The sequence below is a fragment of the Penicillium manginii genome, assembly GCF_028828005.1.
Source record: "Penicillium manginii strain IBT 31320 chromosome Unknown utg000009l:1.0-3297300.0:1.0-3298630.0, whole genome shotgun sequence".
Classification (NCBI taxonomy): domain Eukaryota; kingdom Fungi; phylum Ascomycota; class Eurotiomycetes; order Eurotiales; family Aspergillaceae; genus Penicillium; species Penicillium manginii.
Genome location: NW_026643110.1, coordinates 1,029,038 through 1,051,783, shown reverse-complemented (window position 1 = coordinate 1,051,783; position 22,746 = coordinate 1,029,038). Strand labels below are relative to the sequence as shown.

General features: G+C 47.7%; 9 protein-coding genes across 9 annotated transcripts; 7 read left to right on the top strand and 2 right to left on the bottom strand.

The window, feature by feature from the left end:
* Nucleotides 1–588: 588 nt before the first annotated feature.
* Nucleotides 589–2,376, top strand: N7533_012162 (uncharacterized protein; the record flags this gene model as incomplete). The annotated part of the gene is made up of 5 exons (XM_057108812.1): nt 589–783; nt 835–1,003; nt 1,055–1,208; nt 1,267–1,706; nt 1,760–2,376. The coding sequence occupies 5 exons, from the start codon at nt 589–591 to the stop codon at nt 2,374–2,376; spliced, it is 1,575 nt and encodes a 524-aa protein (XP_056953913.1).
* A 465-nt stretch (nt 2,377–2,841) lies between these two features.
* On the top strand, nt 2,842–4,600 carry N7533_012161 (allantoate permease; the record flags this gene model as incomplete). Its single annotated transcript, XM_057108811.1, has 6 exons — nt 2,842–2,965; nt 3,036–3,193; nt 3,249–3,445; nt 3,501–3,653; nt 3,716–3,995; nt 4,061–4,600. 6 exons carry the CDS (start codon nt 2,842–2,844, stop codon nt 4,598–4,600), a joined length of 1,452 nt encoding a protein of 483 aa, XP_056953912.1.
* Nucleotides 4,601–5,777: 1,177 nt separating this feature from the next.
* Nucleotides 5,778–7,657, top strand: N7533_012160 (uncharacterized protein; the record flags this gene model as incomplete). The annotated part of the gene is made up of 8 exons (XM_057108810.1): nt 5,778–6,096; nt 6,146–6,486; nt 6,544–6,780; nt 6,837–6,926; nt 6,988–7,044; nt 7,092–7,185; nt 7,250–7,393; nt 7,449–7,657. 8 exons carry the CDS (start codon nt 5,778–5,780, stop codon nt 7,655–7,657), a joined length of 1,491 nt encoding a protein of 496 aa, XP_056953911.1.
* Nucleotides 7,658–7,905: 248 nt separating this feature from the next.
* N7533_012159 (uncharacterized protein) lies at nt 7,906–9,990 on the bottom strand (the record flags this gene model as incomplete). Its single annotated transcript, XM_057108809.1, has 1 exon — nt 7,906–9,990. One exon carries the CDS (start codon nt 9,988–9,990, stop codon nt 7,906–7,908), a length of 2,085 nt encoding a protein of 694 aa, XP_056953910.1.
* Nucleotides 9,991–10,649: 659 nt separating this feature from the next.
* Nucleotides 10,650–12,382, top strand: N7533_012158 (MFS general substrate transporter; the record flags this gene model as incomplete). Its single annotated transcript, XM_057108808.1, has 5 exons — nt 10,650–10,926; nt 10,983–11,011; nt 11,071–11,477; nt 11,528–11,948; nt 12,002–12,382. The coding sequence occupies 5 exons, from the start codon at nt 10,650–10,652 to the stop codon at nt 12,380–12,382; spliced, it is 1,515 nt and encodes a 504-aa protein (XP_056953909.1).
* A 116-nt stretch (nt 12,383–12,498) lies between these two features.
* Nucleotides 12,499–13,569, bottom strand: N7533_012157 (uncharacterized protein; the record flags this gene model as incomplete). The annotated part of the gene is made up of 3 exons (XM_057108807.1): nt 12,499–12,546; nt 12,610–13,113; nt 13,186–13,569. The coding sequence occupies 3 exons, from the start codon at nt 13,567–13,569 to the stop codon at nt 12,499–12,501; spliced, it is 936 nt and encodes a 311-aa protein (XP_056953908.1).
* Nucleotides 13,570–13,930: 361 nt separating this feature from the next.
* Nucleotides 13,931–14,962, top strand: N7533_012156 (NADP-dependent oxidoreductase domain-containing protein; the record flags this gene model as incomplete). Its single annotated transcript, XM_057108806.1, has 2 exons — nt 13,931–14,265; nt 14,326–14,962. 2 exons carry the CDS (start codon nt 13,931–13,933, stop codon nt 14,960–14,962), a joined length of 972 nt encoding a protein of 323 aa, XP_056953907.1.
* A 929-nt stretch (nt 14,963–15,891) lies between these two features.
* On the top strand, nt 15,892–19,656 carry N7533_012155 (putative NRPS-like enzyme; the record flags this gene model as incomplete). Its single annotated transcript, XM_057108805.1, has 2 exons — nt 15,892–16,111; nt 16,187–19,656. 2 exons carry the CDS (start codon nt 15,892–15,894, stop codon nt 19,654–19,656), a joined length of 3,690 nt encoding a protein of 1,229 aa, XP_056953906.1.
* A 736-nt stretch (nt 19,657–20,392) lies between these two features.
* N7533_012154 (putative phosphatidylglycerol specific phospholipase C) lies at nt 20,393–21,960 on the top strand (the record flags this gene model as incomplete). Its single annotated transcript, XM_057108804.1, has 3 exons — nt 20,393–20,971; nt 21,030–21,392; nt 21,460–21,960. 3 exons carry the CDS (start codon nt 20,393–20,395, stop codon nt 21,958–21,960), a joined length of 1,443 nt encoding a protein of 480 aa, XP_056953905.1.
* Between the last annotated feature and the right edge of the window lie 786 nt (nt 21,961–22,746).

Here is a 22,746-nt window from a genome sequence, read left to right as displayed (position 1 = left end):
ATCAATATAGCAGCATGATCAATCAGCAACGGGTGAGCCCCTCGGAGCAACTCTTGGGAAAAGTAGGAAAGTGGATTGAAAGTGCGACAGGCGGAGAAGTAAATACCGGAAAACGAATACCCGGCGGATAAAGGCCGGAGAAAGAACGGAGAAGAAGCGGAAAGAGTTGTGGAGCAATCCGAAGTGTCGTTCGGGGGCTGAATGCAAACCAGGATGGCAACCAAACATCGCGTAATGTGCTCGAGCTTGAATGGAGAAGTGGATTGCACCCCGGATCTCCCCTCCAACCAAATTGCGGGGTGAATCCCTCGTGGATATGGGGATTTCTTGGCTCTGGACAACTCACCCAAACTTCGCCGTCGCCAAGAGGACTAGGAGGTTTTGTGAGAGAGGAGAAACCCCAGACGATGCGACAAATGGCCCTTCCTGGAGGCTTGGCTAGGTGCTCAAGCTCTCTTGTCCTCCGCACGCCGAGATTTGATAGTTCTCATACGCGCTATAAAGATGTTCTTGTCCCGCTTTGGTTTTCAGTGCTGGAACGACCTTTGACGCCTTGCATAATATTTGTGTACTGGGTCAGAAACTTCAATGATGCCTCCTTCACAATCGGAACGTGCCTCTTTTGAGTATGTGGCAGATGAGAAACAGCGCTCCCCCGACCATGTCGAAGACTACAGCAATTTGACAGTTATCGATGGTATTCAAGTTCTTGGACTATCCCCTGAGGATGCCGACTTCTACCATAATTTCACGCCAGAGCAGAGAAAAACAGTTTTGCACAAGGTAATATCCATCTCCTTCGCTCACGACGGTTGATTTATTAACACCTACCAGGTTGACATTCGCTTGGTGCCCATGCTAGCTGTGCTCTACTTGATTTCACATCTCGATAGGGCGAATATCGGCAATGCGAAGATTGCAGGACTGACAAAAGACCTGGGGCTGACTGGAATCCAATATAACATTGCGCTCAGTCTCTTTTTTATTCCATATGTCTTGCTAGGTAAGAATTGACATGATCTGATATTTCCATCCATCGCTAATCTATTACCAGAGGTCCCAAGTAATATGCTTCTGAAGAACTTCAAGCGGCCTTCAGTTTATCTTGGAATCCTTATTATCTGTTGGGGAATTATAATGACTCTGACTGGGGTTGTCCAGAATTTTGCTGGCCTGCTTGTAGTGCGCATTCTGCTAGGTGTTTTTGAGTAAGTTTGCCGTTCCATTGCATGACACTAGATTCGTCGCGCTGACTTCCGTTGATAGAGCTGGTTTTTTCCCCGGTGCAGTGTACCTGTGTTCTTTCTGGTATATGCCAAAGCATCTAGCAACTCGCCTGGCTGTTTTCTACTGCGCTAGTGCCCTTTCGGGCGCATTTTCTGGCCTACTGGCAGCCGGTATCGCCAAAATGAGTGGAGTGGGTGGTCTAGAAGGCTGGCGTTGGATTTTCATCCTGGAGGGAATCGCCACTGTTGTCCTGGGTGTACTTTGTTTCTTCTTCCTTATCGACTCGCCAAAGTTGTCCGGAAAGTGGTTGAGCCAGGACGAAATTCGCTTCTTGGAGTTGCAGCATTTCATCAAAGACGGTGGACAATTCCAAGAGGAGCGTAAGTCCACTTCATGGAAGGACATTAAGGCCGTTTTGGGGAATTGGAGAATGTACCTGTTGGCGTACATTTTGCTTGCCCAGTCAGCCTGTTCCTACGGTATGTTTCTTCTCTCGTCAAGGGCGACGAAAATTGCTGATCCCCACAAACAGGAACCAAATTCACGCTTCCAACCATTACCAAGGGTATGGGCTTCCAAGACACAGCCGCACAGCTGATGACAGTCCCCCCTTACGTGGCGGGTGCTATTTCCGCCATCTTTTTCTCCGTGCTATCTGACCGGTTCTACTGGCGTGCGCCATTTGTTGTGATCCCACTGCTAATAATTGTGGTTGGATACTCTATTATTATGGGTCTAAATGGTAACCTGAAAGCCAATATCGGCCCGGGATTCTTCGCCATTATTCTGACCACAATGGGTATTTACCCTACCCACCCAGCCACGACGTCATGGACCATGAACAATCTGGCCCCTTCCAATCGCCGCGCTATTGGTAGCGCTTTCAATATTTGTGTCGGAAATATCGGGGGAATCATCGGCAGCTATATGTACATTGACAAAGAAGACCCAACCTACCCCACCGGCTTTGGCTTGTCATTGGCATTTGGTGGCTCGGCCCTTGTGGCAGCCGTGATCCTTGAGCTCTCCTTTATGTGGGCCAACAAGAAGAATGCTGCAATGAGCGAAGTCGACATTCGCTCGAGATACACCGATGAACAACTGCTTGACATGGGAGATAAATCGCCTCTGTTCAAGTATACCCTTTAAAACCTGCACCCACGAATCAATGAATAGTCCCATGGAGGAAACCATGTTTCCACTTACCTGAATTTCGTCCACAGTAACTTTAAATCCGAACTAGCATTCGCACTGTCAGTACTCTGTAGTAAGACCTAGATTACGGTAGGTCTCTGTGCTCCTTATTTGAGGGGCAAATGCTGATCTGTGGGACCCTTTGCGCCATTCGGTCAGAATCCGTTGACCTTTTCCGCGCCCACGGGGATATCCGACCGTAATCCGGGGTGACGCGGTTCTCCACAACCGGGGGGGTCTCGCTACGCGAATGCTTGGGCACTAGCTCGAGAGGAAAGAGAGGGGTCTAGTAGGGATGGAGATGTCGAGAGCCTGTGGTTTAGATATAACTTAGCAGCAATATTGTGAGTCAAATTCTGTATCTCACTTTGCGTGCTTTTTTTCTTTCTTTAAAAACATCCCACATATCTGCAAACAACCATGGAGGTGGAAAATACCAAGGAGAACGAGACCAGTCATTTGGAGATTTCTCCAAAGGCTACTATCCAAGAGCCTACATTTGAAGGTCTGACTTCAGAGGAATGTAGAGAACTTGAAAAGCGACGTGAGTAACCACCCGTCACCACACTGTGACATCAATGCCTACGGCTACAATTACTGACGATATGAGATAGTCGTGTGGAAAGTTGACATTCATCTCATTTCCTCGCTATGTCTGCTTTTTATATTCAATATTCTTGATCGCTCAAATATCGCCAATGCGCGGCTTGGCGGCATGGAGAATGATCTTGGCCTCAGCGACACCCAATACCAAACCGCCGTGGCTATTATGGTGAGCTTGGCCCCTCTTGGCGTTTGAACTTGGCAATTGACACTTTTTTGTATAGTTCGTGGGGTACCTTCTTGGCCAAATCCCTAGTAACATCGTGCTTACTCGCGTGAAACCTTCTCAGTACATTCCCGCTGCTATCTTCATATGGGGTGGAATCTCGATGGCTGCTGCGGGGACGAAAAACTTTGCTCATATCATGGTGGTTCGGGTTTTATTGGGATTTGCCGAGTCCCCCTTTTTCCCAGGTGCACTGTAAGATGAGAGTAACGTCCCTCTACCTATATCAAAATGCTGACGGAATGACTAGTCTCTTGGTCAGCTCCTGGTATAAACCTCAGGAGATTGCCCCTCGCGTGGCGGTGCTTTATTGCGGTAATACAATCGCCAACGGATTCGGCGGTCTCATTGCTGCAGGTATCTTGGATGGAATGGATGGAGCCGGTGGATTAGCAGGATGGAGGTCAGTACTGTCCCTTTCTTCGACCATTATATGAAGGTATCCTGTTGACCAGAAATTCACAGATGGCTCTTCATCATTGAGGGTGCTGGTACCATGGTTGCCGGACTCTTCGCAGTTCTGCTGCTTCCTGATTTCCCCGAGTTGGGTCAACGCAAGTGGCTTTCAGAACAGGAACAGCGCTTTGCGCAGTGGCGATTGGCTCAAGCTGCGAACGATGAGGTTGATGAGAATGGATCAATTAAGCAAGCCCTTGTTGATGCCTTCACTGACCCGAAGGCCTGGATTTTAGTCGCAATTCAGGTCTGCCAGCTCACATCGCAGACATGGACATACTTCTTCCCAGTGAGTGCAATTAGTACGCTTTTGTTGTGCGATGAAGCAGTATCTAATCATCATCTCAAAAACAGTCTATTGTCAAGACACTTGGATTCAATACCACAATAACGCTTCTCATTACCGTGCCCGTCTACGTTTTCGGATTCTTTACCTCGCTCGGAAACTCCTTCATCGCCCAGTATACAGACAAGCGCGCTATTTTGATCATGTGGCCTCTACTTGTGGACATAATCGGCAACGTCTTGGTTGTTAGCACAACTTCGACAGCACCACGCTATGTGGGCATGTTCCTGATGTGTGCAGGCTCTTACTCAGCATTCAACGTTGTCCAGGCTTGGATTGCCAGTACTATTCCTAGAACCAGAACAAAGCGTGCTATCGTCTATGCCTTGGTCAACTTGTTCGGCAATTCGTCAAACATTTACGGATCCTACTTTTTCCCAACTTCCGACGCCCCCCAGTATCGCACGGGCGGAATTATCTTGTCTTCGTTTGCCGCTGGCGGTATCATCTTGGCAGCTGCACTGGGTCTCTGGCTGCGAAATATCAACAAGGAGACGCTCAAGAAGGAGGACGAGGATGGCCAAATCAGATACAAGTATCTCTGGTAATCAGACTCTGTTTTTTTAGCTGGTCCGACGTCCATGGGTGGCTTACTAGTAAAAGAAATTAACTCACCAAAACACACTACTAGTACTGGCATGACCCGTTACATCCATGATTCCCTTTCTAGTACTAGTACTAATAGTATGAAATATAAATACTATATGAATCGAGTTTTGCTAACCTTGGAATATCACCTGTGACTTTGCCTTGGCCTATTTATGTAGTACTAGTAACGCAGTCACAAAGACTTTCATCTTGAGCGTTGTCATGTCATGTCTGGAGATATTCCCAGCGCTTGCGATGGATTGGAAATCTGTCAAAGGGGACAATAAATCGAAAGACTCGGCCAACTTGAAAGATGGCAGTACAGTGGAGGAGGTTGAAACCAAAGTATAGCACATACTATATGGCAAACTGAAAGGACTCAAAAGCCTCCTCCGTGTTACAGAGTCCCACTTCAAATTGAAGTTAAACCTTTTCTTCCTGGCAAAAGACCGGCGTCGAGCTCAAGGTCACATGGGATTAGGCATATACCATTATTTAATCTGTACACAATATTCTTCTCCAGTGATCTCACTATATACTTGGCGAAGATAATAATTCCTCAAGCTCTGCTTTACATATGCGCAAACATTATAGCCTACCGTCATTAGAATGCCTGGTTAAAACGAGGATATACTAGTTAGTACCTAGGTACAAACATGGGCGCACGAGTAGACTTAAGCTTTCTTCTTTGCCGGGAGCTCTATATTCCATAAATTCTTTGAATGAATAAATTCATATCATAATCACCACTCTATCGGGGAAATTCCGGGGCAAATTAGACCTCCGTGGGGGTGCCCCAGAATTTAATAAGGGCCCCCACACTTGGCAATAGCCCCCAGCCTCGTCAACCCCGCATTCTTCCAGCAGTCAGATGTATTAGTGAAATTTACAGGGCTATAATTCTCCAAATAAGAATTTTGACTTCGAAGGATTCGATTTGGTATCCCCAAATTCTCAATCCCCCGCTTTTAGCCCGTGGGGGCAACTGACATCCTGGACGTGTTGGTCCTATATTTACGGCTTTGAGGAGAATGTGTCCATTTTTTTCACTCAAATCCTTATGAAATCTCCTGCAAACTACATTTTCGGTATCTTTGTTTCCATTTCATACCTAGCATACAACTGGGCTTATTCGTCATGGTCAATAAAGAGCATAATGTTGCGCAAGAGGTTGAGTATGCGGTTGATACTCCGAGCAAGGACCCCGACACTACCTCACCACTCATAATGCCAGCCTCATTAGCCGCACTTTCAGACATCGAGCTAGAGAAGGTTAAGCGTCGAGCAACTCTGAAACTGGATGCACGAATCATGCCATGTATGGTATTGATGTACATCATGAATTATCTCGACCGACAAAACATCGCAGCAGCCAAACTTGCCGACATCGAAAAGGATTTGAAGATGACGGACGTGCAGTATCAAACATGTGTCAGCATCTTGTTCGTTGGATACAGTGCGTCATAAACTCTTTTGAAAGTAAACGGTAGCTAATGCTTCGGTAGTTTTAATGCAGGTCCCATCGAATATCATAGTCGGCAAAATCAAAGCACCAGGGGTATACATATGCTTTTCAATGGGTCTCTGGGGAGCTCTGTCAGCCTGCACAGCTGCAGTTCACAATGCCTCTGGCCTCATGGCTTCCCGGTTCTTTCTGGGATTTGTCGAAGCCGTATTTTTCCCAGGCGCTCTTTTTTACATGTCATTGTTCTACACCAAGAAACAGTACACACTTAGGACAGCTATTTTGTACTCTGGCTCTCAGCTTGGCAATGCCTTTGGTGGACTCTTTGCTGTCGCAATATTGAAGTTGGATGGCCATCATGGTCTGGAGGGCTGGCGATGGGTAAGTTTTCTCTTGGATTGTAAGACTGAAACAATGGGGCTCATACAATCTTGATAGCTCTTCCTGGTCGAGGGTGCTGCCACAATTGGTCTTGCTCTGATACTCGCATTTATTCTGCCCAATTCGCTGAAATCCCTCACTGGATTTAGTGATCTCGAGAATGAGTATCTTTTGTGGAGCTTTGAGGAAGATCAAGGCCAGCAAGACAATCCCGATGAAGTCAGCGCTTACAAGGGTGTTATGATGGCTGTTACAGACCCAAAGACTTGGCTTTTGATGGGCACACTTTACTCTGTTCGTGATTTATATCTTCCAGGCCATTATTTAATGCTCCTAGCTGACTCGTCTAGATTTACATCGTGGGGGCTGTGACCAACTTCTTCCCTTCGGTAGTGGCAACCCTTGGATATTCTCGCAACAAAACATATGGCCTTACTGCGGTTAGTATCGTTCATCATGACAATTAACCCAAAATAAGGTACTAATTATGAGCATATACAGCCACCTTATGTTCTCTGCGTCATCGCGATGATCATCAACGGCTTCCACTCGGACAAGGTACGTATCAGAAATCCTTCAATTACATCACTCTAATGAAGTATTAGAAACAAGAGCGTTACTTGCACATAGTTTGCCCAATGATTGTTTGTCTCGCGGCCAACATAATTGCTGTCTCTACGCTAAATACAGCCGCTCGCTGTCGGTCACACATTCGATCAAAACCCTTTATGTCGAAGATTAGATTATACTGACTATCTTAAAGACGTTGCCATGATGCTGCTTCCGGGATCCTTCTACTCAGCAGGCGTGGTTGTTCTGTCCTGGATAGCAGGAACAATATCACAGCCTTCAATCAAGCGAGCCTCCGCAATTGCTATAATAAACTCTGTTTGCAATACCCCGAACGGTATGAGTGAAATGATCATGTGTCGCTGGGTCCCTTGCTGATATTAAATTGACAGTCTGGGGCTCGTACCTCTACTATTCTGAGCCACGCTATCTAGCCGCCTTCTTGGTTAATCTTGCCGCTTCTGTTTTGACCGTCATCTTAGCTACCGGAACTCGAATCTATCTAAGCCGCCAAAACAAAAAGCTGGATCGGGGCCAAGATACGGGGCGAAATGGTCCAACTCCCGCGCAGGTTGCGGCGGGTTTCCGCTACACGATCTAAGCCACGTCCGTGGATTCGTCATTTTCAGATTTGCTGAGGTTATCGAGCAATCAATTCCAGATCACCGCTCCTGGTTCATTGTTACTGAAAACATCAATGTGTGTCCTGAACAAAAAACTCTTTGAAACAATTACCCCCGATTGGTCAAAGTCGTACTTTGTTATAGAAAAAGTCTCGCAAGAGAGGTCACACTAATTAAGTGCTTAATAAGAGTTAGCCTTTAAATATCAAAGTCAAGAATGAAGGTTTTATAGCTCACAGGTTGGTAAGCGATCTAGCTGGGGCCAGAAGTCAAGACAAAGCTCATCTGTGGAGCCCGTAAATGTGAACAAGCTTCCAACCCCCAAATCATACGATCCAGCTCCTTGTAAGCTGTCCCAGTCCACAATAGAATGATCAGGGGTCAATTCGAAAGGAACATTATCTCTCATATTCACAGGCTGTACTGCCAAAGAAGAGTCGTGGCCTGACTGGGCTCTGCCTGTTGATTGTTCCGCATCCTTGCTCGTCTCGGATGCGTACCTTGTAGCATCCGATCTCAAAGCTTCGAGCACGATGTTATATCTCCATGCAAGAGAATTTCTCTCGGTTGCTTGGCCCAAATGATATTGAGTCTCTTCAGCTAACTTGTATAGTGAGTTTTGATCGATGTCGTGCGGCTCGAGATCCGCATTCGCGTAAAGCCATGCGTGGGGAATTCGGCCTCTTTTCGTGTGTATCAGATAGATGTAGACAATTGATAGAGCGTTGAAAGCGATATACTGGGTATACCAAAAGGCTGGGTAGAGCAGGCGATCTTTGGCCAATTCCAGTACTAATTCGAGTGTATCGCGAGCATTGCTGATGCAAGATCTTAGATATACATGAGCGGAGTCCCCTAAGGCATTCGTCTCTTGGGAGTAATCTCGAAGTAGTAATGGACGAGTTACAAACATCAAAGCGTGGAACCGAGCCAGTCTTATTACCGTCAACTGTCTCTGAAAGATAGATATCAAACTGCTGGGACACACCCAATCCCCGAGAAGTGGTGGAAGATCAGATTGCCACTGCTTAATTTTGCCCACGAGACTTTCAATAAGAATTAGCTCTTGTTCCTTTTCGATGGGTTGAATTGTGTATAGGTCTTGCGAGGCCTTCGAAAGAATCTTTGACAACTTCGCGTGACAGACTGGTGCATCCATGAGACAATTTCTTTGCAAACTTGATCGGCCTTCATGAGGATCTAGCTGCTCATCATTGACGAGTGCAGGATAATCTTGATCAATGTCCTCCTCGCGAAGGAGGCGTGGCCGACCAAGAATTAGGCTGAGATATTCATCAAGCGTAAAAGAGCACCATAGCACTCGTTTCGAGCACTCGAGAGCAACCTCACCAGGCGAGGAAGAATTGAGTGTTCTCGTATATGCGTTTCTTCGGTGGAGACCCAGTGCCATCAGTAGTTGCACAGTAGGCCCAAAGTTGAACCAAGCTTGATTCATTCTTGACGTGCCGAGGAGGTACAATACTGTGAGGAACCGAGCCTGGACTGACTCTAATGATGGCGAGCCTTGTTCCCGGGAAAGAAGCCGATCCGCCATCTGATAGTACATCTCACTTTGTTGTCCGCGTGGCATATTTCCAAGCGTATATTCCAGCGGCATGTCCTGTAGCGCGGAGAAAGAACATGAAATGGCGCACATCATTAATATGATCGCTTTCCCCGCAAGGGATAGTCTTGGAGTTTGGCCTGGTGGAGTTGGCACCTCTTGCCCCAAAATTAGATTTATCCATTCCTCAACTGTCCCCTGATGTAGAATGCGATAAGTCGGCGATGCAAAGTCAAAGTACCGTTGGACCAGCCAATTGACAGCGGCTTGGCTAGGCCATTGCAGTTGAGACTCGGGAATCTGGGGAGCATGCCGATCACCGTGCGAGAATATCGAAGCCTGTGAATCCTCCGACGTCGCATCCAAAGTCCGCTGAGCTCCGTGGAAGTTCCTCACGGCCCGGTCCAAGAATGAATGGGCCGACGCTGGACCTCTGTATTGGCCCCCAACAACCGACTCCGTAACTGGGGTAGGCTCCGTCGGGGCGGAAATTGACGCGACTGGCATGGGTCGCACATTTCCGCCCTGCGCCGAGGGCAGTGGGGTAGCAGCGGAGCCTCGATGATAAGGAACATCGTAAGAACATGGGAGATCCGATCGTGCGCAGAATCGACATGGAATATCGCCCGTGCAGGCTTTCTTGCGTGCTTTGCAAGCATCGCATGCACGAGTGACCTTCATTCTTTTCCGCGCCCGCGACGATCCCCGAGGCGGGAGCAGTGATGTCGCCTGTGCTGCATCAGCCATCGGAAATTGTCAGCAGTGTTCGACTTAAGATGTCGAAATTGTCGTTTATTTTCTCTGTCAAATTGACCTTGAGAACCTTTGGTCTGCCTGTCAACACATTCTGGTCCGTGAAAGCAAGAGCCAGCTGGTAACGAGGAGGAAGGACGAAGAAGAATTCCGACAGGGCTTATCCGCCAGTCACGAGACCCGCCATAGTAATGATTGCCGAGGGTAACCCAACTCCCAGATTTGGTGTTTACTTGTGAGTATCTTCTCGGTTTTGGTACAGAGTTACTATTGGAATTTTCTGTAAATCTATGAAGTCGGCTAGAGAGACGCGGCATTTGGATACTAGCACAACCGAAGTACTTCCCAAGGTTTCAAACATGCTACATTATGTTTGTAGCACACATTACTACTACTTGTAATTGCGTAGAATGATTCACTACCTAATTAGCTCTCAACTGATAGTATGCTTCTTAAATCCGCCGGGCGCTCAATGAACAGTCCTTGGACGCGGAACCTTGGAAAGCCACCTCATTTGCGAATACTCGGGAGCAATGTCAAAGCTTAGCTAGGTCATATATTTAGAAGAATTCCCCACTCTGAACTCGAGCACCTCTTCCATCCCGAGAGCCTAATATTCGGTGTCCTAACTATATACCAAATCAAGACCTAGAATGTCAAAGAGTACCAGCGACCATTTTGAGTCCTTGGAGGGCGGGCATAACTTTGCTCAAAATGATGCCCAGAAATCCAACCCCATCGAGTCGTCCGAGCTCATTGCAAATTCTCCGCTAGCAAAGAAAGTTCTTCGGAAAATTGATATTATGGTCATACCGTTTATATGTATCACATATCTAGTGACCTATATTGACAAGGCTATGCTGGGATACTCTGCTGTATTTGGCTTGAAGGATTCTCTGGATCTACATGGATCACAGTACAGTTGGCTAGGTAAATCCCTTGTGTCTATGAAGCTGTTAATAAACTGACATAAATTTTTTGAATAGGCAGCATGTTCTATTTCGGATATCTGGCGGTATGTTTATTGATCACCAGCTGAGTACACTTAGGAAATTATTACTGATTGAAGAAAAGTTCGAGTACCCTACAACGTTTGCAATGCAAAAAATCCCGGTCTCGAAATGGCTTTCTATTAACCTGTTCGTTTGGGGTGGTATTACTATGGCACTTGCTGGCTGCAACGGATTTGACTCGTTTTTGGGCTTACGTTTCCTGCTGGGTGCACTTGAGTCTTGTTCGACCCCGGCTTATCTTTTGATCACAGCGACATGGTACACGGTCGAGGAACAGCCCATCCGAATAGGCTGGTGGTCAACATTTCTTGGCGTGGCGAACTCCTTTGGAGGACTCTTGGCCTTTAGCGTTGGTCATATAAAAGGAGCTCTAGAACCTTGGCAGTATCAGTTTATTGTCATCGGAGCGCTGTCGTCGATATGGGCGATATTCATGTTCTTTACTCTGGCCGAGCGCCCTGAAACCGCGTGAGTTATCGCTTACTCTCGAATTAAGACCACTTTTACTGATTTAATAGTCCTTGGTTGAATCAAGAAGAGAGAATTGTTGCAACTCGCCGTTTAGGACCACGACACCACGGAGCCAACCATCGCGAGATCAAGAAATACCAACTTATCGAAGCCGCTACTGATCCCAAAACATGGCTGTTTTTTCTTTGTGGAGTGGCCACCCAGGTTGTTAACGGAGCAGCTAGCAACTTTGGAAGTCTGATAATCTCCGGATTTGGATATTCAAACCTAGTGACCACTCTTTTCCAGATTCCTTACGGTATGGTCATCTTGGTCTCAAACGTTTCTGCAATGTATATTCAAAGATGGCTTCCTGGCCAGATGAGATGTCTGGTAGCTGTTGCATATGTGTGTCCAGCCTTGGCAGGGGCTGTGGGAATTCATACTATCTCAAGAGATCATAAAGTGGCGCTATTGGTCTGCTACTGGGTATGTCGGTCCCTCATATTTGCAAGAGTTATCACTGAAATTTTCTGGACTAGTTGACTAGCACATATACCGCTTCGTTCGCAATGATAATGTCGCTCATTACAGCAAATACCGGTGGATCCACCAAAAGGTCTGCCGTAAATGGCATTTTCTTTATCTCTTACTGCGTGGGCAACATTATCGGGCCCTTCTCTTTCAAAGAATCCGAGGCTCCAAAGTACACTTCAGGAATCATTGCGATGTTGGTAGCATACTGCGTTGAAATCTTTTTACTTTTTACATTTGCTTTTTATGCATCCATGTTGAATAGGAAGAAGGAAAGCGCCATTGAGCGAGATAGGATCAGTCTTCAAGATGTCGCATTGCAGAGCATGGATGCGACCTTGGCTGATCAGACGGACCAAGAAGATCCATTCTTTCGATACTCCTACTAGTACTAGCATCGAAATAAATGAATTGAATGATTTTTTGATCCTGTAATGGCAGCCATATTATTTTTTTTATTTAGATCTTAACAGGCTCATCTACTAGTACTAGTAATTTGTTGGTTTTAAAGGATTGCTACCCCATTTGGTGGACTAGCAACACCACCAGGGACCTAATAGCTGTTAGATGATATTACCCGAAATCTGGTAGAGGGCCGGGTTCAAAAATAACTCACTCTAAGTGGCATGCTGCTGAAAAAGAAGGACCACCGTCCACGGCGCCTACACTCTTCGCTCAACCTCTCTAGATCAAAAATCTCACCAATTGGCATGCCCCAACCAGCCAACAGCCACTCGTGCAACATGTACTCTGGATTTTGGCAAGGCCATGCCTCAAAACTGGGCTGGTCACCAGCTGCAGCCGCAAATCCTGTTTCCCACAACCAGCGAGCTGTCGCTATGGATGACTCTAATCCAATCGCTGGAGGATTTGTCGTATCCGCCAACGCGATCGCTTTCTCGGTCGACAGATTGGTAAAAGCCCGAACCCATCCAGTGCGGACAAAGAGAATGTCCCCCTTCTGGAGCTCCGTGCCCTGAGTATCTGCAATATTTTGAAGCGTGGCAGCAGAGATCGAATGTGGCGAAAAATGGTCGACAGCGATATTCTGGGCCTCTGCCCAGGCCGCATAGTCTAGTAACACTCCGCGTCCCACAATCCCCCCCTTGCTCAACCCAAGCTAATTGAATTTCAAGATTAGACTGGCAAAGATATATTTCTTTATGTGAAACTTACCGTGTATACCATTCACTTTCGTTTGCAAAATATCTTCTAGAGTGTGGTCGTTGAACCACTTTTTGGATTCTTGATAACCAAAATGCCTAAATCCATCCCATTGTGTACTGATCTGGGTATTGAACACAATTGTATCATCATTAACCGATCGTGGCGTTTTATTTTTGATCGTGTGCTGAAATGGCGCTCTGCCAAAACACGGCTTAGACATAAAGTCTATGGGTAGATCAGTCGGAATACGGACGCCATCCTTGATTTCCTTCGATGCGGCATTGACGACCTCTGGGGTAATTCGATTCAACATTCCACATTCATCATTGTCTCCAAAAAGACCCCAGGCATTACCAGGAGGGCCATCCTTACGCAATGGAAGATCATCGAATGAAGGAAATGGGGCCATTGTGCAACAAAAGTGTTGTGGAGATGGTCTTCTTGAAAATTTCCAAGAATTCCAACGTAAACAAAAATTAAAAAAAGAAGCAGGAGTATCGATCCATCAAATGATATGGGGTACTCGAGATGACGATGCACAAGTATCAATTGCGGGGTGTTTTGCGGACCCTCTAAGGTCGCCCCGGATGGAAATCCGCGGATAATCAGACCCCCCCACTGGCTTTTCCGACATAGGATGAATCCACGAGTGAATCCACTATAACCGGTGCTTGTAGGAAAGTTTGGTGATAAATATGAGCAGATACTGACCCAAATATTCTCTTTTGATTTCATTACTCGAATAATTATTTTCTCTTCTCACATTGACAATGGCGATTCAAACACACTTCACCCTCAACACCGGTGCCAAAATCCCCTCCGTGGGCTTTGGTACCTGGCAAGCGAAGCCCCTCGAGGTCGAAAACGCTGTAGAGATCGCCTTGAAGGAAGGATACCGTCATATTGACTGCGCTGCTATCTACCGCAACGAGACAGAGGTCGGCGCGGGCATCAAGAAGTCGGGCGTTCCTCGCGAGGAAATCTTCATCACCGGCAAGCTCTGGAATACCAAGCATGCTGCTAAGGATGTTGAGTCAGCGCTTGACAAGACATTGAAGGATCTTGGTGTTGAATATGTTGATCTGTACCTCATGCATTGGCCTGTGTATGTTAGATATTGACCCGACTCCTATGATTAGATGACCACCATCTAACTTTCTCACAGTGCCTTTAAGGGAGGTGACAAGTGGTTTCCCTTGAACGAGGACGGCGTGTTTGAGCTGGAGGCCAACGACTATGTTGCTACCTACAAGGCAATGGAGAAGCTTTTGGCGACTGGAAAGGTCAAAGCTATTGGTGTCTCCAACTTTAACATCCGGCGACTGGAGGAACTGCTCAGCCAAGTCTCAGTTGTTCCTGCAGCCAACCAAATTGAAGCACACCCATATCTCCAGCAGGTGGATCTGCTGAAGTTCTGCCAAAGCAAGGGAATCATTGTGGAGGCCTACTCTCCTCTCGGAAACAACCAAACTGGTGAGCCCCGAACTGTCGACGATCCTCTCGTCGCGGAGGTTGCCAAGGAGACATCCATGGATCCCGGCCCTTTGCTCGCCAGTTGGGGTGTCCAGCGTGGCACAATTGTCCTCTCCAAGAGTGTGACACCTTCTCGCATCGCCGCCAATCTTCAAGTCCGCACTTTGTCCGATGATGCATATGGCAAGCTAACCGGACTTGAGCGCCACAGGCGGTTCAACTTCCCTGCCATTTGGGGTGTTGATATTTTTGAAGAGACTGGCGAAGAGGCGGTTCGCAAGATTGCGGTGGAGGCTGGTCCTGCCAACAAGGAGAAATTTACCGTGTAAAAAAAAAAAGTAAAGAATTAGATAGAGATTATAGAATGTTCATGACTCCATTTATGAGACTTCCACCAGACGTAAGCCTACACACTGACTTGAGATAAACTTTGAAAAGTAGTAGAGGTTTTCCCAGGTGAGCTTTTACTCTTTAAACTTCAAGTTCAGCCTCGGAAGTTGGAAGTTCGAACTTGAACTTTTAAAATACCTATGTAGTAGATAAGACTTCTGAGGCGGAAATACCTACCTAGGTATATATACAATCACTGGCACTTCAAGTTCCCAAATAGACTAGGTTGTTTTGACTAACTTCTATTACTACTACTAGTATCTACTAGGTACTATGCACATACCTACTAACCTTGGAGCTTCGGCTTGCACCCATGCTACGAATAACACCCCATGAGTGACTCTTTGCCAATACTGGTCTATCAAAGAGTGCTAGTGGACTTAGTTTTCGCTCAATTTGAGGAGTGGCGGAAAATGGAGGAGCTGATACGAATCCGATGGGTGGTATGTTTCCGCCTACAACATTCTCCACCGCGTCGGAAAACCAGCATCTCGGACCTTCTCCGCAAATTCCCCTAGACGACTGTCATTGGGCTTGTACTCGCAAAGGGGCCCCTCCACATTTGCGGGGATAGGTCAAGTGAGCCATGAAGTCATGCGACATTTTCATCAAGGCGGCGGAAAAGGCCTTGGTCAACAGACGGGTCGGAGTGGCCGTGAACTCGCCCCAGGTTCCAGTATGGAGACACCAGATGAGGATCGCATATCATCTCCTTCTGGATACATTCACTGGTATTTCATATGCTGTCTCGGAAAACCGGATTAACAGGCAACACTTCCCGTTTCAAACCTGATCTAAAAAGGCACTCGACTCCCAATACTTCACAAGATCAATCTTGTCCATACCGCTGTCCAGCCTCAACAACAAAATGGCAGCTTCAACTCTTGCTTCAGCGGTGACATCCACGCTACCCATAACAAACACACACTCCTCGACGGCACCTTCTATTATGACTGCCAGCGTCAAGCAAGAGATTTTCACAATTGATGATCTTGTCCGCGTACGAGCTACAGGAGAGACAGCCCATGAGCCAATCGTGGCCTATCCTTCTTCAGGAACAGACTACATCTATTATACCCCCCCACCAGGTTCGACAGAAACTTCCTTCGACCACTGAGGTGGCGATTACTAACAAAAACAGCTAAACATACTCGTCGAGTCAGCGGCTGTTTACTATTCAAAGATAATTCCGCAAAGACTTTCCTCCAATGACCCAGTGCAAGTTGTTGGCCTACTTGGCCCCTCTGACTTTGAGTATCTCATCACTCTACAGGCTGTCTCACGACTAGGCCACACTGTACTACTTCTCTCAACACGCATCGCGGAAGATGCATACATTAGCTTGGTCGAAGCTACCAAGGCCACCTTCCTTATCACCTATCCAAGCTTCCAATCGATGGGAGAGAATGTCTGCAGGCGCACGAGTGCCACTCAGGTCCCCGTCGTAGGGCCTGCGGATCTGAACTCTCTAGATGCCTCAGACGCAGTTCTACCAGCGTCTCATCGTCATGGCCCAACAGAAAATAAGAACATCACCTGGGTCATTCACTCCAGCGGGTCAACTGGTCACCCAAAACCAATCTACCAAACCCACTCGGGAGCTCTGAAAAATTATGCCAACAACTTCGGATTGAAGGGATTCATCACTTTGCCTCTTTTCCACGCCCATGGAATCAGCTGTCTTTTCCGAGCTATGCACTCCAAGAAATTGATTTACATGTACAACGCCAGTTTGCCACTCACCGCGACCGCCCTACTCTCAACCCTGAACGACCATCCCGAGATTGAGATTCTTTATGCGGTCCCCTACGCCTTGAAATTACTTTCCGAGTCTGAAGATGGTCTACAACGACTGGCCCGTCTTGAGCTTGTCATGTTTGGCGGATCTTCCTGCCCCAAGCCAATTGGTGACACCTTGGTTCAAAATGGCGTGCGTCTTGTTTCTCACTACGGAACAACCGAGACAGGACAATTGATGACTTCCTTCCGCGATCGCTCTGATTTGGACTGGGACTATGTTCGCCCTGGACCTTCTCTGCTGCCATATCTCCGATGGGAGGCACAGCCTGGCATGCCAGGTATCTACGAACTCTGCGTCACAGAGGGCTGGCCCTCGAAGGTTGCAAGTAACCGACCAGACAACTCTTATGCGACAAAGGATCTGTTCGAGAAGCATCCTACTACTGAAAATGCCTGGAGATACTATGCTCGTCTTGATGACACACTCATTCTTGAGAATGGCGAAAAGGCCAATCCTCTATTTATCGAGGGTGTCGCACGCAAAAACCACAATGTCGCAGAAGCGATCGCATTTGGAAGTACCAAGCCCCGAATCGGTCTCTTCATCATACCCTCCGATAAGTCCCCATTCAAGACCGATGAGGAGTTACTCGATGCAGTTTTCCCAGATATCGAGAAATGCAACGCTGAGTCCCCCGCCTACGCCTATGTATCTCGGGATATGGTCTTTGTGCTTCCCAAAGACAGTGAATACCGGAGGACAGACAAGGGTACTGTGATTCGATCTGCCTTTTATAAGGATTATGCTCAGAGGATCAGCGATATCTACGATTTGTCAGATGGAACTGGTGACCAGGTTCTTGAGGGCGATGAGCTCACCCAATTTCTCCGCCAGTCCTTGCTCGAAATTGCCCCATCTGTTGATCCAACTTCTCTCGAAATCAGAACCGATCTGTTCAGCCTGGGAATTGACAGTCTGCAGTCTATCCGTCTACGGTCTGCCATCACACAGACCCTGGATCTTGGTGGTCAGCGATTGTCTCAGAACTTTGTTTTCGAAAATCCTTCGTTGAAAGCAATGGCCGATGAGATCACTCACCTGCGCTCGGGCGGAGGACCCAAGGAGGAGATTCCTGTTGAAGAAAGAATGCAGAGTTTGATTGACAAGTATAGCAATGACTTCAAGACACATGTTCCCATTGAACGAGAGGTTGATGGTCAGCATATTGTGTTGACGGGTGCCACCGGCTCCTTGGGAGCTCATATCGTGGCTCAGTTGGTGCAAGCTGATGATGTGCGCAAGGTTTATTGCTTTGTTCGTGCAAAGTCAACCAGTGCTGCCCGTCGGCGTGTCTCTCAGAGTCTGTATGCACGCAAGGTCTCTTTGGGCTTGAGCCCTGCAGCCGAGCGAAAGATTGTGGCTCTTCCAGCAGACCTTACCAACACCGATAATCTTGGACTGGACAACGAAATATATGGCAAGATTAAGAAGACAGTCACTTCGGTGATCCACTGTGCTTGGTCTGTCAACTTCAATTGGTCGCTCGAGAGCTTTGAGCAAAGCTGCATTGCTGCTACTCGCAATCTGCTTGACCTTTGCCTCAATGCCGAAGCTCCTCAACCAGCTTCCTTTTCCTTCTGCTCGTCGGTCAGTACCGTCGCACGCACACCAGGAAACTGGGTCCGTGAAGAATTGCCCGAGTCACTGAGCCACGCACAGGGCATGGGATATGCCCAGTCGAAACTAGTCACTGAGAACATCGTCAACCGTGCCGCTTGCCAAACCGGTATGACCGCGCGAGTTCTCCGCGCTGGTCAAATTGTGGCAGACAAAACCTTCGGCATCTGGAATGCAACCGAAGCTATCCCAATGATCCTGCGGACTGCAAGAACCATCAAGGCGCTGCCTCAGCTGGATGATGTTCTTTCCTGGACTCCGGTCGACGTTATGGCAGCTAGCATCATCGATCTCAGCCTCTCATCCACCGCAGGAGAAGTTCTCAACGTCACAAACCCAACACTCAACCATTGGTCCAAGGACCTCCTGCCCCTGCTACGTGAAGCTGGCCTTGAGTTCGAAGAGCTCCCCAAGCAAGCATGGCTCCAAAGATTGCGCGAATCAAACCAGGATCCAGAAGTCAACCCACCCGTCAAACTTCTCGAGTTCTTCGCCTCGAAATATGACAACACCGACCTTACCCGCACACTCCTGTACGACACAAAGAAGGCCCAAGCTGGATCACGATCTCTGGCCAACGTCGGCGGGCTGGACAGCGAGTTCATTTCACAATTCATCAAATACTTCGATACACAATGCTGGACAAAGGTCCCTACCCCTGCACCCGCCCGTGAGGTTATTTTCCTCATCGGTCCCTGTGGGTGTGGAAAGACTACCGCCGCTGAAGCGCTCGCATCGCGACTTGATATACCTACAATCGAGGGCGACTTGCTTCATTCCCCACTGGCACGTCAGAAGATGGCTAGGAATATCCCACTGACTGACTCCGACCGCTGGGACTGGCTCGCTCATATTCGTGGAGCTGTTATGGATCGTCTACTGAGCTCAGACGCAAAAGCAGTTACAGTAACATGTTCTGCATTGCGAACTGTGTATCGTGATGAGCTGCGGAGACTCAATCATCTTTTTGACTTCCCGGTCACTGTCTCGTTCTTGTTGCTTACTATCAATGACAAGGCGCTGTTGACGGAGCGCATGAATAGGCGCTCGGCGACCGAACAGCATTATATGAAGTCCTCCATGGTGGCCTCGCAGCTTGATCTTCTTGAAATACCTGTTGACGAGGATGATGTGGTTATGTTGGACTCAAGTCGGCCAAGAGATGAGGTACTGGGAGATGTGGTGCAGACTGTTCAGAATGTCCTGAAGTCATGAATTAGCTTGTTCCATTATAGACTGACTAGAAAAATCATTTGCTGCGACATTTCAACCACTGCTTATTCCCCATCCATGCTCGGCCTGGTACCGCTCTTCATTTAATTGCAAAGATAATTTGGAGATAACCGAAGAGGAGCTAACGCTGAAGAAGGTCCACTCGCGTGAGTTTCTGAAGCCACCCTCAGGAATCCGGATATTGCAACGCGACCAAGCATTCCGCACGTGGGAACATCCAAATGAAGCGTGGGCATAACAAAGAAGGTGATTGGTCCATCGTGCTTGGACAAATTATGTATAGTGGAGATTAGTGTGGTGGTTCAACTTGTAATTGGCAGGTTGAAGTATAGTGACTCCACTCAACGCCAGGTACAATGTTAAGCATCCCGCACCAAATCTGTGTTCGGCTGTTGACAAGAATGGATGCTTTGAAATAGATACGCGTCTATGGTAAGGTGTACCTACTTTATCTGCTAAGCTCCGCTCCGAGATCCGGTTTCGCGGGTCCCCATATTTCACTGAAGCCTATGAGAATACTCTGCTCCTGCATGTGGACGTCTGATGGGAATACTACGACTTACTTTTTCCGGAAGGTGACCGACGTCGCATATCTTGATCGCGTGTAAGCAGGGAAGATGGGGTATATAAAGGAGCTGCCAATGTCCACAAGAGAAACGATTTCCGCTCGTTCGTTTGCTAAATTATCACACCTTCTTTTCCTGTTGCGTCAATCGTCATGAAGGCCAACACTCTGATCCCCCTTCTGGGTCTATCTGGCACTGCTTTGAGTGCGGCTGTTGCCAAAAACAATCAAGAGCCCTGGGGATACAAGTCCGGATCGAAGGAGTCTATTGCCAACCTCAAGGACAAGGTTGAGAATGTGGTTTGGATCCTGCTGGAGAACCGCGGATTCGACAATATCCTGGGTGGTGTCCACAAGGAAGGTCTTGACAATGTTGTGAACAACGGTCCCTTCTGTAACCCTCAGTCTGTGAACCAGACCCACGGCCAGAAATGGTGCAGTGTCAACAAGGACTATGATTCGGTTATCCATGATCCTGATCACTCGGTCACTGGTGTCAACTTTGAGCTTTACGGCACCTATAACCCCTCCAACAAGGACATCGCCAGCGGCAAACTCAAGCCTAACCTGAATGGCTTCGTTGAGAAGCAGATGATTTCATACCCAAGCATCTCCGCTAAGCGTGCCACTGAAGAGGTCATGGGCTACTACACCGAGAGCGAGATCCCAACACTCGTTGACTTGGTTGATGAGTTCACCACCTTCAACTACTGGCACTCTTGTGTCCCCGGGGTAAGTACTTCTCAAACTTCAGCGTTAAGAACAACATCAGAAACTAAAAATGTCCCAGCCCACCAACCCCAACCGCCTGTGCGCAATTTCCGGAACCCCGGACGGCCACGGCGAGAACGACGATAGCTTCCTTGAGTCTGGAATCGACACCACCAGCATCTTCGAGGTTGCCAGTGAGAAGGGTATCTCATGGCGCAACTACGACGGCACAAACGGCGCTTTCCTGCCCGACTCGCTATTCTTCAACTGGACCGCCACCAATGCCAAATCCAACGTCGTCCCCATGGAGAACTTCTACCAAGACGCCTACCTTGGCCTTCTCCCCCAACTCTCCTACATCAACCCATCCTGCTGTGGCCTGAACACCAACTCCATGCACCCATCCGGCAATGTCTCATTCGGCCAGGTCCTCGTCAAGCAAGTCTACGATGCTCTCCGCGCCAGCCCCCAGTGGGAAAAGACCCTCCTCCTCCCTAACCTACGACGAGACGGGTGGTTTCTTCGACCACGTCGCTCCTCCTTTGGCCGTTCGTCCTGATAACAAGACCTACACCGAGACCGCCGCCGACGGTTCCACCTACACTCTCAACTTTGACCGTCTGGGTGGCCGTATGCCTACTTGGCTCGTCTCTCCCTACGCTCCTCAGGGCCATGTGGAGAACTATGGTGTTGACCCCGTCACTGGCAAGTCTTCTTCCTACAGCGCTACCTCCGTTCTTAAGACTCTGGGTTATCTGTGGGATCTGGAAGATATGTCTCCTCGTGTCAGCCACTCCCCAGCTTTTGACCATCTTATCGGTCCCAAGGCTCGTGCGTCGGCGCCTCAAACTCTTACCAACCCCCCATGTGTTCCCGGATGCTGTTTAAGTTTTGTGCGGAGTGGTGAGATTTGTAAAAAGAAAGACTGGTATGGGAGGCCTTTCGAATACTTTCGTCTTTGTGATTTTGATGTACTATGGCCCGGGGTGGTATCTTATGAATTTTGTTAATAGACCTCTTAATGATTGACGCGGGTATATTCTTTTTCACAACATGCTATAGTAGTAGCCCTGCAGTACTACTAGGTGCTTATTGCGTGCCATAGTCCCAACCGTGAAGACAACTGTACAATGACTTAGTATCTTCAAAATCTCGATTTAGAGAGCCTTAGATATGGCGGAGGAAATTCTTCAATATCCATGGATTCAAGTTAAGAAATTCACTAGGTCATACCTTCCAGTGACTTGAGTAACGTCAGGTGAGAGATGAGATGTATTAAACCGCAGTGGGGAGTGCTACAAAAGAAGAAATTGATATCTACAAGATGATGTGAGATCTGTACTGTAGGCACTATTATTGACCACCCTCTTCTCTATCGAGAACTCATGTGTATGTGGAATAACGAGGTAGAACAGATTGCATATCAATAGTGACATATGCGTTCAGAGAGAGAGGCTATACAGTTATTCAGACAACATCGGAAGTCGGCTAATCGCCGGTCCCCACCGTTGCTAGCTGCGGCACCAATTTCAAACCAGTTTATGTGTATGAGCCTAATTTCTTCCCGCATAAATTCAGTTTGTTTCGTGAAGTGCGTGCTACTGGCAGCCATAATCTCACAGCGTCATACAGAAGAATCTGCTGGAAACCTGTGCGACTAACGAAGCTGACCTTCAAGTTATCAAATGCCGATATCAAAAAAGGCATGTTCAAGTTGTTTGAATACTCCCGCTTGTACGCCGTACTGCCAGAACAACTTCGTACCGCTATCTCTACAGTCCCAATGTCCATCACAC